The following is a 12,598-nucleotide window of genomic DNA, read 5'->3' as shown; positions in this document are numbered from 1 at the left end:
AAATTAAATGCATCAACCAGCAGTTAATGTGACAGGGGTTCTAAAACATCTCGATCGTAGACGGAGGAAAACCAGATCCGTAAGAAGTTCCATAGTTCTGAAATTGTGGGAGGGAATGAATAGCAGAATTTCATTTATAGCACTTCGTCCACCCACTGTCTTTTTAAAGCAAAAGTTCTTTTACATTTTAGTGGACAGAAAGTGATTGTTCCAGAGCTGATAGTCTGTAATGATCAGCGTTTCATATGCTGATATATCTCTACCACCCAGAGATGCATCTCTGAAGGTTGGAGCGGATTGAAGCATACGGCAAATTAGAATCGATAACTATTCAGAAACAGCAGGACCAATCACCCAGGCAACCAGATAATACATCATCTTTACAGCGGAACAACGACGGAGTGCGTTGTCAGTCATTCCCATGTCTCGGGGAAAAGGAACTTTATTTAACTGTGATAGTTGACTTTCTCGTTATTTTGTTGTTTTTACAATGACCTTTGTAGATGACAAAGGGGTAGGAATTAACGTTTTAAATCAATGCTTATGCAAAACTACTTGACATTAGCAATGCTTGTAAACGTGCACACTGGAAAGCGGTAAACCGAGCCGAACAGCGAGCACCCAACACATCGCTCGCTGGGGCTACATTGCCGGTGATGGGCAGATCGGCAAGTGTCTTGATTGGTTAAAACTGTCGGTCACGTGTCCTCCACGCCAGCTCTTCCAATGAGAAGCGAGCGAAGGGCGGGCTGAGGTGCGAAGGCAGGTTGAGGTGAAGGGCGCGCTCAGGACGTTCCGCCGGCTCTGGAGGGCGGTCGGGGCTAGGGGTGCGTTGCTCTCCAGGAGCTGGGGTCTCGGACCATGGCCGAGCTGCTGCAAGAAGCTGGGGTCTCACCGCTGGCTGTCAGCCACCCGGCAGGAATGCGGAGCACGGCGGAGGAAGGAGACCCTCACGGTTACGGCACCGCGGGCTTCGAGATGGTCAGGTGGGAATGGGTCCATGTGCAGGGACCCTACCTGGTAGTAGTGTGGATCCTGGTCGCCAGCTTGGCTAAAATCCGTGAGTATACTCACCAGCTTCCTAGAATCTATGGGATTGCGTTTCAAGTGCGCAAAAACTCTCACTTAAAACCTCAATGCAATGATTTCTGACACCTCAATTTCATGTATTTTAATTCGTCCCTTCCCCCCCCCCCCCCCCCCCCCGCCACACCAGCCAGATCAACTCCTGATACGTGCATGACGAGAAAGCTATTAGTACTGCGCTTCTGTTAGTTAAATCAGTGCACTTTGGTTTGTCAGGTCCACACAGTGATCCGAGTGCAATTCACCTGTGCCAGGTGTGTGTGTGTGTGAGAGAGAGAGAGCAGATTCCTGCAACCTAAGCGGCTGCACTCGGTGCCAGAGCTCGTGTGCCCGGCTCTGGGTGGTCAGGATGGGCAAGTTTCTGAGCCTGGTTGGCGAACCTGTCGGAATGCCGGGCCGCTTTCTTGAGTTCAGGTACTGCGGGAGGAGATAGTCATCTCCATTCCGAGTTTAGAACGGGTGCTCTGTGGAGAGAGTTAATGCCAAAGAAATGTTCTGAGATTAGATCAACGGGAGTATGGTTTCCCGTCACTAATTACTATGCCCTTCTCCCTTCGTGCATCGGTTACTGCACCCAATTAAATGTGTTTTATTTTTGGAGTACCTGTTAGCACAATTAATTTGCAGCCCAGAACACGTTAGAGTGAGAACTGAATGTGTCTTAATGCTTGTAAATTATGCAGCTGTGAATTCAGCATTTGATCACCTAGTTCAAGCTATTGGAACAAGCATTGCAAGTGAAAATGATCAGTTTCTTTTTTGACTGGGAGAGATGAAATTAAAATTAAGAAATGAGCATGAGATTTGTAAAGGGGTTTGAAATGTAATTTGTTCAGTTTATTTGCTGTAATTTTCTCTGGTGTACAAATAATTCCTGGGAGTATTGGATAGTTAAGTTAATGTCAACATTATCCTGCTCCTGCATATGAATTTGGGTTTTCTGGTCATCTGATTTTAGCCTAGTTTACCTGATTGGGTGGGTATAGGAGATGACAGGCTTGACTCGGGAGGGAGTCTCAACTGGCGAATATTACATGATGGATGCTACAATTTCTTACCTTACAATAATAATTATATTTCAAGGGCACTTAACTGGCAGTAAATTCCTCTGAGGGATCCTGCGTATCTAGAAAAGGGATTTGTGGCAAGAGGACATAGTAAAGATATGGTAAAGCTGTGAGAGGATTTAAAGGACCTCAGATTTGATCTATTGAGGGAGAAGGGTCATGACGTGGAAACAGGGACATTAGCAGCCTCCTGTTCATCCGCTCAGGGATTGGGGGGGAATAGGGTGAACAAGGCATTGCTGTACTAGTGGACAAGATATTTCCGTATTGAGTGAGGAAACAATATATCCAAGACTGGTGCCTCAGAGTAAAGGAAGAGGAATGAATGACTGGTTATTCAAACTCAGTATGAAAGAGTATTGAAGGTCATGTGTTAGTTAAAAAGTGAAAATATTCAGTGATCACAACAGATGATTACTTGGCTGTAATTGGGCAGTTTAGAGCTATGGGCCAGTGTAAAAGGAGGTTTTTAAGGGTGTATTAAGAAACATGGATAATGATGCATTTGAGAATCCTGGAGAAGTTTATTGAAAGATTTGATACAGTTGGAATCATAATATTGTGGTAATATTACTGTAATCCAAGGAACTGGACCCATTGTGAGTCCCACCAATGCTGATATTGATTCTTTAAAAATCAATTAATTAAGCAAATCTGGGATTTTAGAAAGTAGGTTCCAAGGGAAAGCTGAGCTGAAAATATGATCTCTAAGCTATTCTCACCATGGCTTGATAAGTGAAAGGAAGATAGGAAATTGTGATGTCCAAGTTTATATTGGCTTACCAAACCGATCCTGGAGCTGTAAGGGGTTGTGAATATTAAAAAGTAGAAGCAGTTATTATTTTGGGTGCTCATTCTGGATGATTACGCACTCTATCCATTGTCGACTGCTTCCCTGAAACTTGCAACACATACAGAATTTCCTATTCTGTGACCCCAGTAAGGTATCGATGGAACCAAATCATTTTTGATTTATGCGATGAGGGCATCACAGGGAAACACTGATTATTGCTCTTGAAGGTGGTCATGAGTCACCTTCACTTGTGGTAAGTTAGTGCAGGCAGTTCCCATTTTACGTAAGGTTTTGTTCCTGAGAACTGTCCGTAAGAAACGATCTTTCTCTATAACTACGAATACTGTATTGCACTACATACCACTTGTAATTCCTTCATTGAATGGTCATCTTAACACTATCCATAATTAAACTAATGAAATATATACAGTATCCGGCCATTACTGAATAACATGAAACATTTTATTATTATTACAGACAGCTCCCATATTATGGCTGTTCAGTTTATGGAAATTTGCTGTTATGGAATTTAGAAATCACTACCCAAAAATTTGAGATATGGAATAACATTTGCTTTCATGGAATTTGTGTGGGGGAAGAAAATGTAAATAAATCAACACAAAATTTCTTTTTTTTTCAACTAGTGTTTCTTGACACATGCACAGATGATGTGGTTTTGTGTTACAGAAAATTGGTACGTGGACCGTTTTCTAGGAATGCAACAACCCCGCTCACATCCCCACCTGTAATGCAGGGGTCACATGCACTAGTTTGAAAAATACTTTGAAAATGTATGGGAGAATTTGTGTAAAGTCAGATTTTCATAAATTAGGTCATTTGTAACCCAAGGAGCCCCTATATAAATTAGGGACTCGCAAGGCCATTTCAGAGGGCAGTTGAGCAACGACCAATTTTTGTGGATCTGGAGTTGCTTGTAGGACAGGTTGGATAAAAATAACACAAGTCCTTTCCTAAGAAAAAATTGGTTAACTCAACTGGTTACTGGGACTATCTGTCAGTTTCGTGGTCACCATTACTGATGCAGCTGTGAGAGGTATAATGTTTCATTCAATTTCCTATGTTGAATTAAATTCTGTTTATGCAAGTTTTCTTCAGTACCACCAAAGGTGCTAACACCTGCTGGAGTCCTTTTCTTGTGATGCTTACTCTGTAAAGAGTGTACTTCAGTAGTGCATGTCTGTGTGCAGCAGTGGGAGGATCAAGGCTGAAAACTCCCTTGCCCTGACATGCTCATTTTCCAACTGAAATCATTAGATACCAATCCGCAATTAAAACCTTGATTTGATTTATCTCTTGCTTAAGAAAACTGGAAACCAATGTATTGTGAAAACTGAAATCTCCTTAATTCAGGAAAAGCATTGCACAATTCTCCATGACATTGGTTGTACTTTTTGTTTTATATTTGCTTCTATTTGTGTAGCATCTGATGCTGAAAGATTTCTGCTTGAGTGAATTACATTCAGAGGATGTTGACATATGGAGCAATTGCTTTTGTTTTTAAGGGAAGAATATTGATCAGGACACTGGGACAAATTCTTTCTCAAAGCGTTGACATCCTTCTGAGTCACCAGATTGGCAGATTATTTGAAAAGAAGCAAAATAATGTGGTGTCCCTTGGCACTACACTGTAGCATGGACCTTTGTTTTGAGCTCAATCCTGCGTCTCTGATTAGAACCCACAGTGTTCTGAATCAGAAGTATGGATGGTACAAGTTGAGTTAAGGTGCCACACTTTTAAAAAAATAAAGGCAAGTTAAATCATTTTGAATTGAGAGAATGCTGCAGGATTATTTTGTGAGTTCCATTGAGTAGTTCCAGACTTTGAGATGCTTTATAGTTTGTTTCAACTCAATTCTCCTTGGACAGTCCATCAGGATTTGGAAGAACATGCTTCCTCTCTGGATTTGTGGCATCTGAGGTGGCTAATGGGGCCAATGTAGGAACCATGGACTCTTCCACAGATGGAGCTTGAGGTGATTGACAACATCAACAGCTGGGTAGCTTGTTGAGGTGGTCTGCTCCTTCTGCCACTTATGCAGGGCTTCTGTGTATTCCATGCATGACTTTGGGGTTTTCAATACAATCTGGAATGCCCCTTCTTCACTGAAGGGGGCTCATGGGCCAGAGATTCCCAGGAATAAATGGGAATGTTACTTTGAGCACACCCTTGAATCTCCTATCTGCCTGATGATCTCTTCCACATCAAAGCTCAGGATACACGACACTGTTCAGTCATCACCCATGTGTTAACTGACCAATACCAGGTCCTCAATAAGCAACACCACGATCTTAAAACTTTTGTTTTTGTATCTCTTCTACAACATCCTGATTTACCTAGTTGCTTCTGATTATGGCTCTGTGGACTGTTGATTTCAATTGGGTCCAAGTAGCCGAAGGCACAAAGCTCTCAAGTTCCCTCCAGAAACCCTGTTCTTAAGAATCTCCTTTAACCTACTTCTTTGACTAAGTTTTTGGTCCTCTATTCTAATCTCTTTTGACCCAATCAAAATTTGTTTGCTAAAACTCTGACCGTGGCTTTTTCACATTTAAGGGTGATATGGTTAACAGCAGCTGGTCAATAGTACAAGGTAATACTTCTGAACTTCAAGAAATTCTTCAAGGTTTCTGAAATCATTGTTGCTAGTGAGTTGAAGATGTAAGTTCATATCAGAGGTTGCACAGCTTTGATTTTTTTTCTCATTGGTTCAAAGCTGGAATTGAATTAATGCACTTTATCATGGGTGAGAGACACATTTGCTCTTTGCTGACTGCCAAGCTCATCCCTGTTCATCTCATCCCTGACAAGAAAACTTGTCAGATTGGAGCAATGGTCAGTAAACCCAATATCTGCATTGTGATTATGCTGCTCACTGTTTATTTCTTACTGAAGCTCATCTTCAATAACTGTATGTCCAGAGCACTGGTCAAACAGAATGCTTCTTTGCTTTACAAAATAAATGGATTCTGGGTGTGGGCAAGATTAAGAAAAGAGAACAAAAATACCACCAAAGATATTGTCAAGGAGATTCTTTAGAAGTAAGAAAAGCAATGGGATTTGAAAGCTTTTGGGTGATAAATTGTGATTAGAAAAGGATGGCAATAGTGGAGCAGAGGAAGCAGGAAGTCACAAATGATCCACCATCTGACAAACAGAAGGTTCTCAGGAGTAGGGCTGAGATAGCTGGAGGGATACTTCAGATCTTTTTCAATAGTCCAAAAGGAAAGAAAAAGACTTGTTGAGGATTTTGTTGAAGAAGATAAATGTGGACTGTATGAAACAGAATGTTGACATAATCATTTGTAAAGTATTTGAATTATTGCACATTTTTTTGTTTCCTTGGATTGAAATATCTTTTTCTATATCTATTGATATGTTAAGGAAAACAGTATTGTTGATCTTTTTATTAAAAATGTGGAAATATACATTGGTAAAAATAGTCATGCCTGTTTCATCATTTATGTCTGTCCTGCTGTTTATGGGAATATTAATGCATTACTCTTCATATAAAACTAAAATAATACCCAAGGTTGGACACTGGCTGGTCCTATATTTCAGTTTGTGACATTGTTGCCAAGATATGACAGTTTCATGGTCAGCAATTTTAGATATAAGACTACAAAATCAAATGGGTGTACTGAATGTTAGCAAAGAGCTGTTGTTTTGGAATGGCTTAACCCTACCTCAATCAACATTTTGTGGTTTTGAGTAAAATGTTAATACGGAAGAAAGATGAGTGTCTTTTAGATAATGGTTTCATGTGTAATCTAGAGGGGAATAGATAATAGTTCCATTCACTAACATAATGTTTACATGATTAGTTCTCGCCTTTTTATCTCAAAGAATTTACATCTGAAATTTCAAAAGATCCAGTATTGAAAAGACTGAGATAAAACTGTTGGTACAAGTTATTATTTTGTTGGACCCAAAGTATGAATTGCTATTAGGTGGTTGGGCACTTTTTAATATAAAGATAATGTTTTTGATATTTTGCATAGTGAATTTGGGGTTTTGTGGTAAGGCATCATGGGTAGAAGACCATTTCTTTGGATGATGCAACTCAAAGATATGAGAAGGGCATAAATGTGCAAAGAACTGCAGAGCTGTTTGGAAAGGATCTGGCATAAATCGAATGATTGAAATTGGAGGTGCAAAATGGACACTGTAAATATTTGCATCTATTGACAATTTCCATTCTATCATCTATTTGAATGTCAAACTTGGGAGGTGGGTGGGCGATGGTGGTTACATAGCAAACAGACAATTGCGGTAACTGTCTTGTGCCCCAGCAAAATAGAATTTCACTCTTTGGACTTTTAAGCTTCAAAATTTCCAAAGGAAAGGTGATTAGAGTTCAGAATAACATAATAAAATAGAAGCAGATTAGACCACGAGTCAATGTGATCGTGGCTGATCTATGCTGGCCTCGACTCCTCTTCCTCTTATGCCAGTTGCCCGTAACACTCAACTCCTCAATCTTTCAAATATTTATCTATCTCTGACTTAAATGTATCTAATGACCTGGCTGCCTCTTCCGTCTGGGGCAGAGAATTCCAGACTTTTAAATGACTGACCCCTTCCAGCTATGTCCCCTTGTTTGTGACTCTCCCACTAATGAAAACATCCCAACATTTACCCTTTAAAGCCCTGTTAAGATCCTACATATTTGAATAAAGTCACCTCATTCTTCTAAACTCCAAGGAACACAGACCTAAACTGTGTAACTTCTCTAGCTAGGACAACCCTTTCATCCCAAGAATTAGCGTGGTGAATCTCCTTTGGACTGTCTCCAATGCTACAATATAATTTCCTTTTGGATAAGGTGACCAAAACTCTGCACAGTGTTACAGATGTGGCCTCACCAACACCCTGCATAACTGTAACAAAACCTCCCTATTCTTAAACTCCAACCCCTTCACAATAAAGGCCAACATGCTGTTTGCCGCCTTAACCTCTTGCTGAACCTGCCTGTGATTGATGCACTAGAATGCCTAGATCCTCCATACTTCACTCCTTTTCACTCTCTCTCTGTTTAGATAATCACCTTTTAGATTCCTCTTACCGAAGGGCATGACCTCGTACTTCCCCACATTTACCAGGATTTTGCCCAATCATTCAATCTATTTGTATCCATTTGCAGAGTCACAATGTCCTCATCATAAGATACCCTTTCGCCAATTTTTGATTCAATGGCAAATTTGAAAACATTACATTTCATTCCCTCTTCCAAGTTATTAACGTAATTAGTAAACAATTGAGAACTAGAAATTGATCCCCAGAGTACTCCACTAGCTACATCCCTCCAGCTTGAAAAGGATCCATTTATTCCAGCTCTTTATTTTCTATGTGACAGCTAGTTTTCAATCCATGTCAACGTAGTTCCTTCAGTACCTTGGACTCTTACTTTAACCATCGGCTTCTTATGTGGCATCTTGTCAAGTGCCTTTTGGAAATCCAAATACACTGCATATACATGTTTTCCTCCAACCCCCTCCGACGACTCTCCTTGTCACATCCTCAAAGCATTTGAGCAGATTTGTCACACATGATTTACCTTTCATAAAATCATGTTTGCTAGGTTTGATTGTATTGGGCTTTCCTGAATGATTATTTCCTCTTTTATTATTGACTTTGGCATCTTGCCAACAATAGATGTTAAACTAACTGGCATATAGTCCCCACTTCTGTCTTCCTCTTTGAACAAAGGAGTCACATTGGCTGTTTTCCAATTTTCTGGTACGCTCCTGGAATTTAGCAAGTTTTGAAAGATTTCAACCAATGGGTCCGCTATTTCTGTAGCACATATTAGCCTATATAATTGCACGCAAAGGTTTTAAAAGTAAGTGGCTTCAAGCTAACAAGATGTATCAAATTCTTCTTCAAAATGCAAACATCAACAAGTACAATTCATTTACAGAGAATAACTCATAAATGTTTGGATGTCTTAGGAGCAGGAGGATACAAGCGTCTTAAAAAATGATGGATGGCCTTCCTCCAATAACCTTGACTGATCAATAATCATTATTCACTTTAAACCAGGTATTATAGTTGGACAATGTGAGATTAGTCAATCTCTCTGTAGTACAGATAAATTGATCCTTTTCAATCACTAACTCAGATGATCTGCTGGGTACCTGAATTTTCTTGCCCAGAGCTCCGAAAGGGTTTCAAATTACAGTTTCTGCTTTCCTAATTGTCCGTAACTGCTTGGTGTTTTAAGATCAAGCCATAGGGTAGTTATTAATTGTGCCCGAGGAAGAACAAGACAAACGGAAGTGACCACTGATGTGTTCTAAGTGGTTAGCATCCTGGATGAAGTGAGCTGAAAAATGGTGAGAACCAGATGTAACTTGTGCGATGAGTGAGTTAGAAGATTGACCAAGATCAAGCTGTAGGAGAACAATCAAGGGACCAGGCATTGGAAAGATGCAGTTTGAAAACAGTAGAAGCTATGTGGCACACATCTGTTGTGGTTGAGGAGCTGTTGAACTTGAGATTGTTAACAGGATAACACCACCAGTACAGAGATCGGGTAGCTCCAGCTAATCAAAATTTCTAAGTAATAGCTGCCTCTGAGATAACATTGTACATAAAATTATCACCGTATTACATTGAATCAAGTTGGAAATCGGGATGCATGGTTAGGTGGAAGTTACAAGTTTTAAATCTAATGGGTGGGAATTCAAGTTGATGAAACATTAAGCTTGATGATCTTTGTTCCACAAAGAAATGGTGAGTAAGAGGGTTAGAAAAGATTTAACCCACTTTGCATCTGAAAACCACTGCATTTTAAAGTCACTGAACTGTGAAATACGCTTAAACAGTGTAGAAGGGAAACTCCAGCTGTGTGCCTGAGTCCACAGTGAAATCATGTTACAGCAGGCAGAGTCGGGCCTTACTGTAGCAGCAGGATCTCTTCATTTAGCATGGGAACACCTGATGTAAAATCACCCCTCCATGTTTACCATGACATGGTGATGTTTATCCCTCTTCACCTTGTAATTAGACCAGTTTTTAAAAAAATAATTGATGCTTAATTGCCATCAGAAATTGTGTAAAATATTACGGGCTGCAATTTTTGTAAAAGTAACACTTAATTTTCTGTGTGTATGACTGATTCTGTCTTGTCCACAGCAGGTCACTTGCCTGCATATAACCAGTAATTTTAATGAATGGGGTTGTTCATTGTTTGCAGGAATGAGTAGGTGCAAGTATACTACTTGTATATAGTGTGCTGTATCAATCACTTCAGTGAAACTCCAGATTTTGGTGCCAGACTAGCAGATTTTCCAGAATTATTATTCTGTTCAACCATTCCGTTCTTGAACCGACTGGCAAAACCCTAATAACTACAGTTTAGCAATACTATGACCACTTTGCACTAGAATGGACTTTTTTTTTTGTTCTAATTGTTTTCTTTCTTGGGTAAAATAAAAATTGTGTATAATTTGTTTTTCTTGTGAATGCTGCTTATATGATGCTATGTGCCTGTGCTGCTGCTGCAAGTAAGTCTTTCATTGCACCTGTGCATACATACATGTAGAAAACACTATGATGCTGGAGGAACTCAGCAGGCCAGGCAGCATCTGTAGATCAACGTTTCGGGTCAGGACCCTTCGGCAGGACTGAAGATGGGAAAAAGGGAAGCCCAATATATAGGAGGGAAAAGCAGAGCAGTGATAGGTGGACAAAAGAGGGGAGGTGGGGTGGGCACAAGGTGGTGATAGGTAGATGCAGGTAAGAGATAGTGATAGGCAGGTGTGGGGGAGGAGGGGAGAGTAGATCCACTGGGGGATGGGTAAAAGGTAAGAAGAGAGGGGAGAAAAAGGTTTCTTTTTTAAAAAAAAGGCTAGGAAAAGGAAGAAGAGAAGAAGCATGGCAGAGGGGTGGGGGAGGTTGTGAGGAAGAGGAAGAAGGGTGAGGATTATCTAAAGTGGGAGAATTCAATGTTCGTGCTGTTAGGCTGCAAGGTTCCAAGACTGAAAATGAGGTGCCGTTCCTCCAGTTTGTGCTTGAAATTCTCCTGGCAGTGGAGGAGGCCGAGGACTGACATAGCTGTGATAGTGTGGGAGGGGGAGTTGAAGTGACTGGGAGATGCAGGTCGCGGTTACGGACAGAGTGCAGATGTTCTGTGAAACTGTCGTACAAGTACTTGCGCGTATGGTAATAAACTCGACTTATTAATATCCCAACACTTTTTGTTAGATGCTACGTAATATTATAATTTCCCAGTGAAGCTGTTAAGTTTAAAGGGAGCACATGAAAAGGACCCTGATGAGTTTAAAGAATGCAGGAACCAAGGCTCTCGTGAGTGGGAAGGGAATGTGGGAACAGAGGCCCAGGTCAATGGAAATGAATGCAGGAACTAAGGCCTCGGTGAGTCCAAAGGGGGCATGGCAAACATTACCTAGTGAACCATTAGGATTTCTGAATAGTTGGATCCTGGTTTATTGGAGTATTACTGTCGTAAGCTGTACAGTTGGACCTCAATTTACACTTTGCATGATTTCAGTTAATTGTGCTCCTTTTCTGTACACAATATGATTCATTTCTATGTGGTGCTATGGGGGTAAAGTGCAAGTAATGTTGGGTTGTTCTTAGTCTGTGGTTTCTCCACAGTTGTCAACAGGCAGAGATGCATTGAAATCCACTGGTTGTTTTCCATTACCCCACAGCCATGCTTCTCCCTGTGTGTTTGGATATTAACTTCCAAATGTCACATGGTCTCCATGCCTTTACCTGCTCTATATTGCTCTTCATAATGCTGTGCTAGAAACTCAGGAAATTTTGGGAAATTTCCTGGAAAATAGCTAATTTTGGGGAAAAATGTGCCTGAGAACATTTCTTTCAAAAGCTGAGAAGTCAGTTGTATTTTCCCTGCTGCAAAAGACCAACTGATGTTCGTCATCTGTGGAAAATGAGATGGGGGATTTTATTCCCCAGAGCATAGGAGGCTGAGGGGTAAAGCTACAGTTGTTTATAAAATCATGAGGGGCACAGACAAGGTGAATTGCCACTGTCTTTTCCCCAGGGCAGGAGAGTCCAAAACTAGAGGGCAGAGGTTTAAAGTGAGAGGGGAAAGACCTGAAGGGCAACTTTTAAACATGAGTGTGGTATGTTTATGGAGCAAGCAGCCAGAGGAAGTGGTAGAGGCAGGTACAACTACGATATTAAAGAGACATTTGGACGGGTAAATGGATAGGAAAGATTTAGAAGGATATGGGCCAAAAACGGACAAATGGAACGAGCTCAGTTAAGCAAAGTGGTCTGCATGGACGAGTTGGGATGAAGGGTCTGTTTTTCATGCTGTATTGCTCATTGACTCTATGACCCTCATCAAATAGAGACCTGAAGGAAAACCCAAACCTTGCCTTATTTGGTCACTGGACTTCACCTCAAGACTGACATAAAATCTGAGCAGAGCTAAATGGCAAAGTACAAGACTGTCAGAACTGAAAGCAGAGTGTAACTTCAATCAATCAACAGAATGAACCAACTCATGGCAGACACGGATAACAACATTCAAACCCGCAAGATGGGGACTGGGCATCTTTCCAACTGAGCAATATTGTGAATGATGCTGTAAGAAGTGTGATAAGAAATGAGAGTAAATTTTAACAATTTCCAATATAA

General features: G+C 40.7%; 1 protein-coding gene across 1 annotated transcript in view; it reads left to right on the top strand.

Annotated features, from left to right (window-relative positions):
• The first annotated feature begins 861 nt into the window (after nucleotides 1-861).
• slc9a5 (solute carrier family 9 member A5) overlaps nucleotides 862-12,598 on the top strand; it is a 170,605-nt gene continuing 158,868 nt past the window's right edge. The window contains exon 1 of the mRNA XM_052028713.1: nucleotides 862-1,060. Within this exon, the coding sequence (XP_051884673.1) occupies nucleotides 862-1,060 (199 nt within the window). The remainder of the gene's footprint in view (nucleotides 1,061-12,598) is intronic.

This window comes from Pristis pectinata, chromosome 13 (assembly GCF_009764475.1).
Source record: "Pristis pectinata isolate sPriPec2 chromosome 13, sPriPec2.1.pri, whole genome shotgun sequence".
Classification (NCBI taxonomy): domain Eukaryota; kingdom Metazoa; phylum Chordata; class Chondrichthyes; order Rhinopristiformes; family Pristidae; genus Pristis; species Pristis pectinata.
Note: the sequence above shows the minus strand (reverse complement) of the source record. Positions and strands in the feature narration are given on the sequence as shown.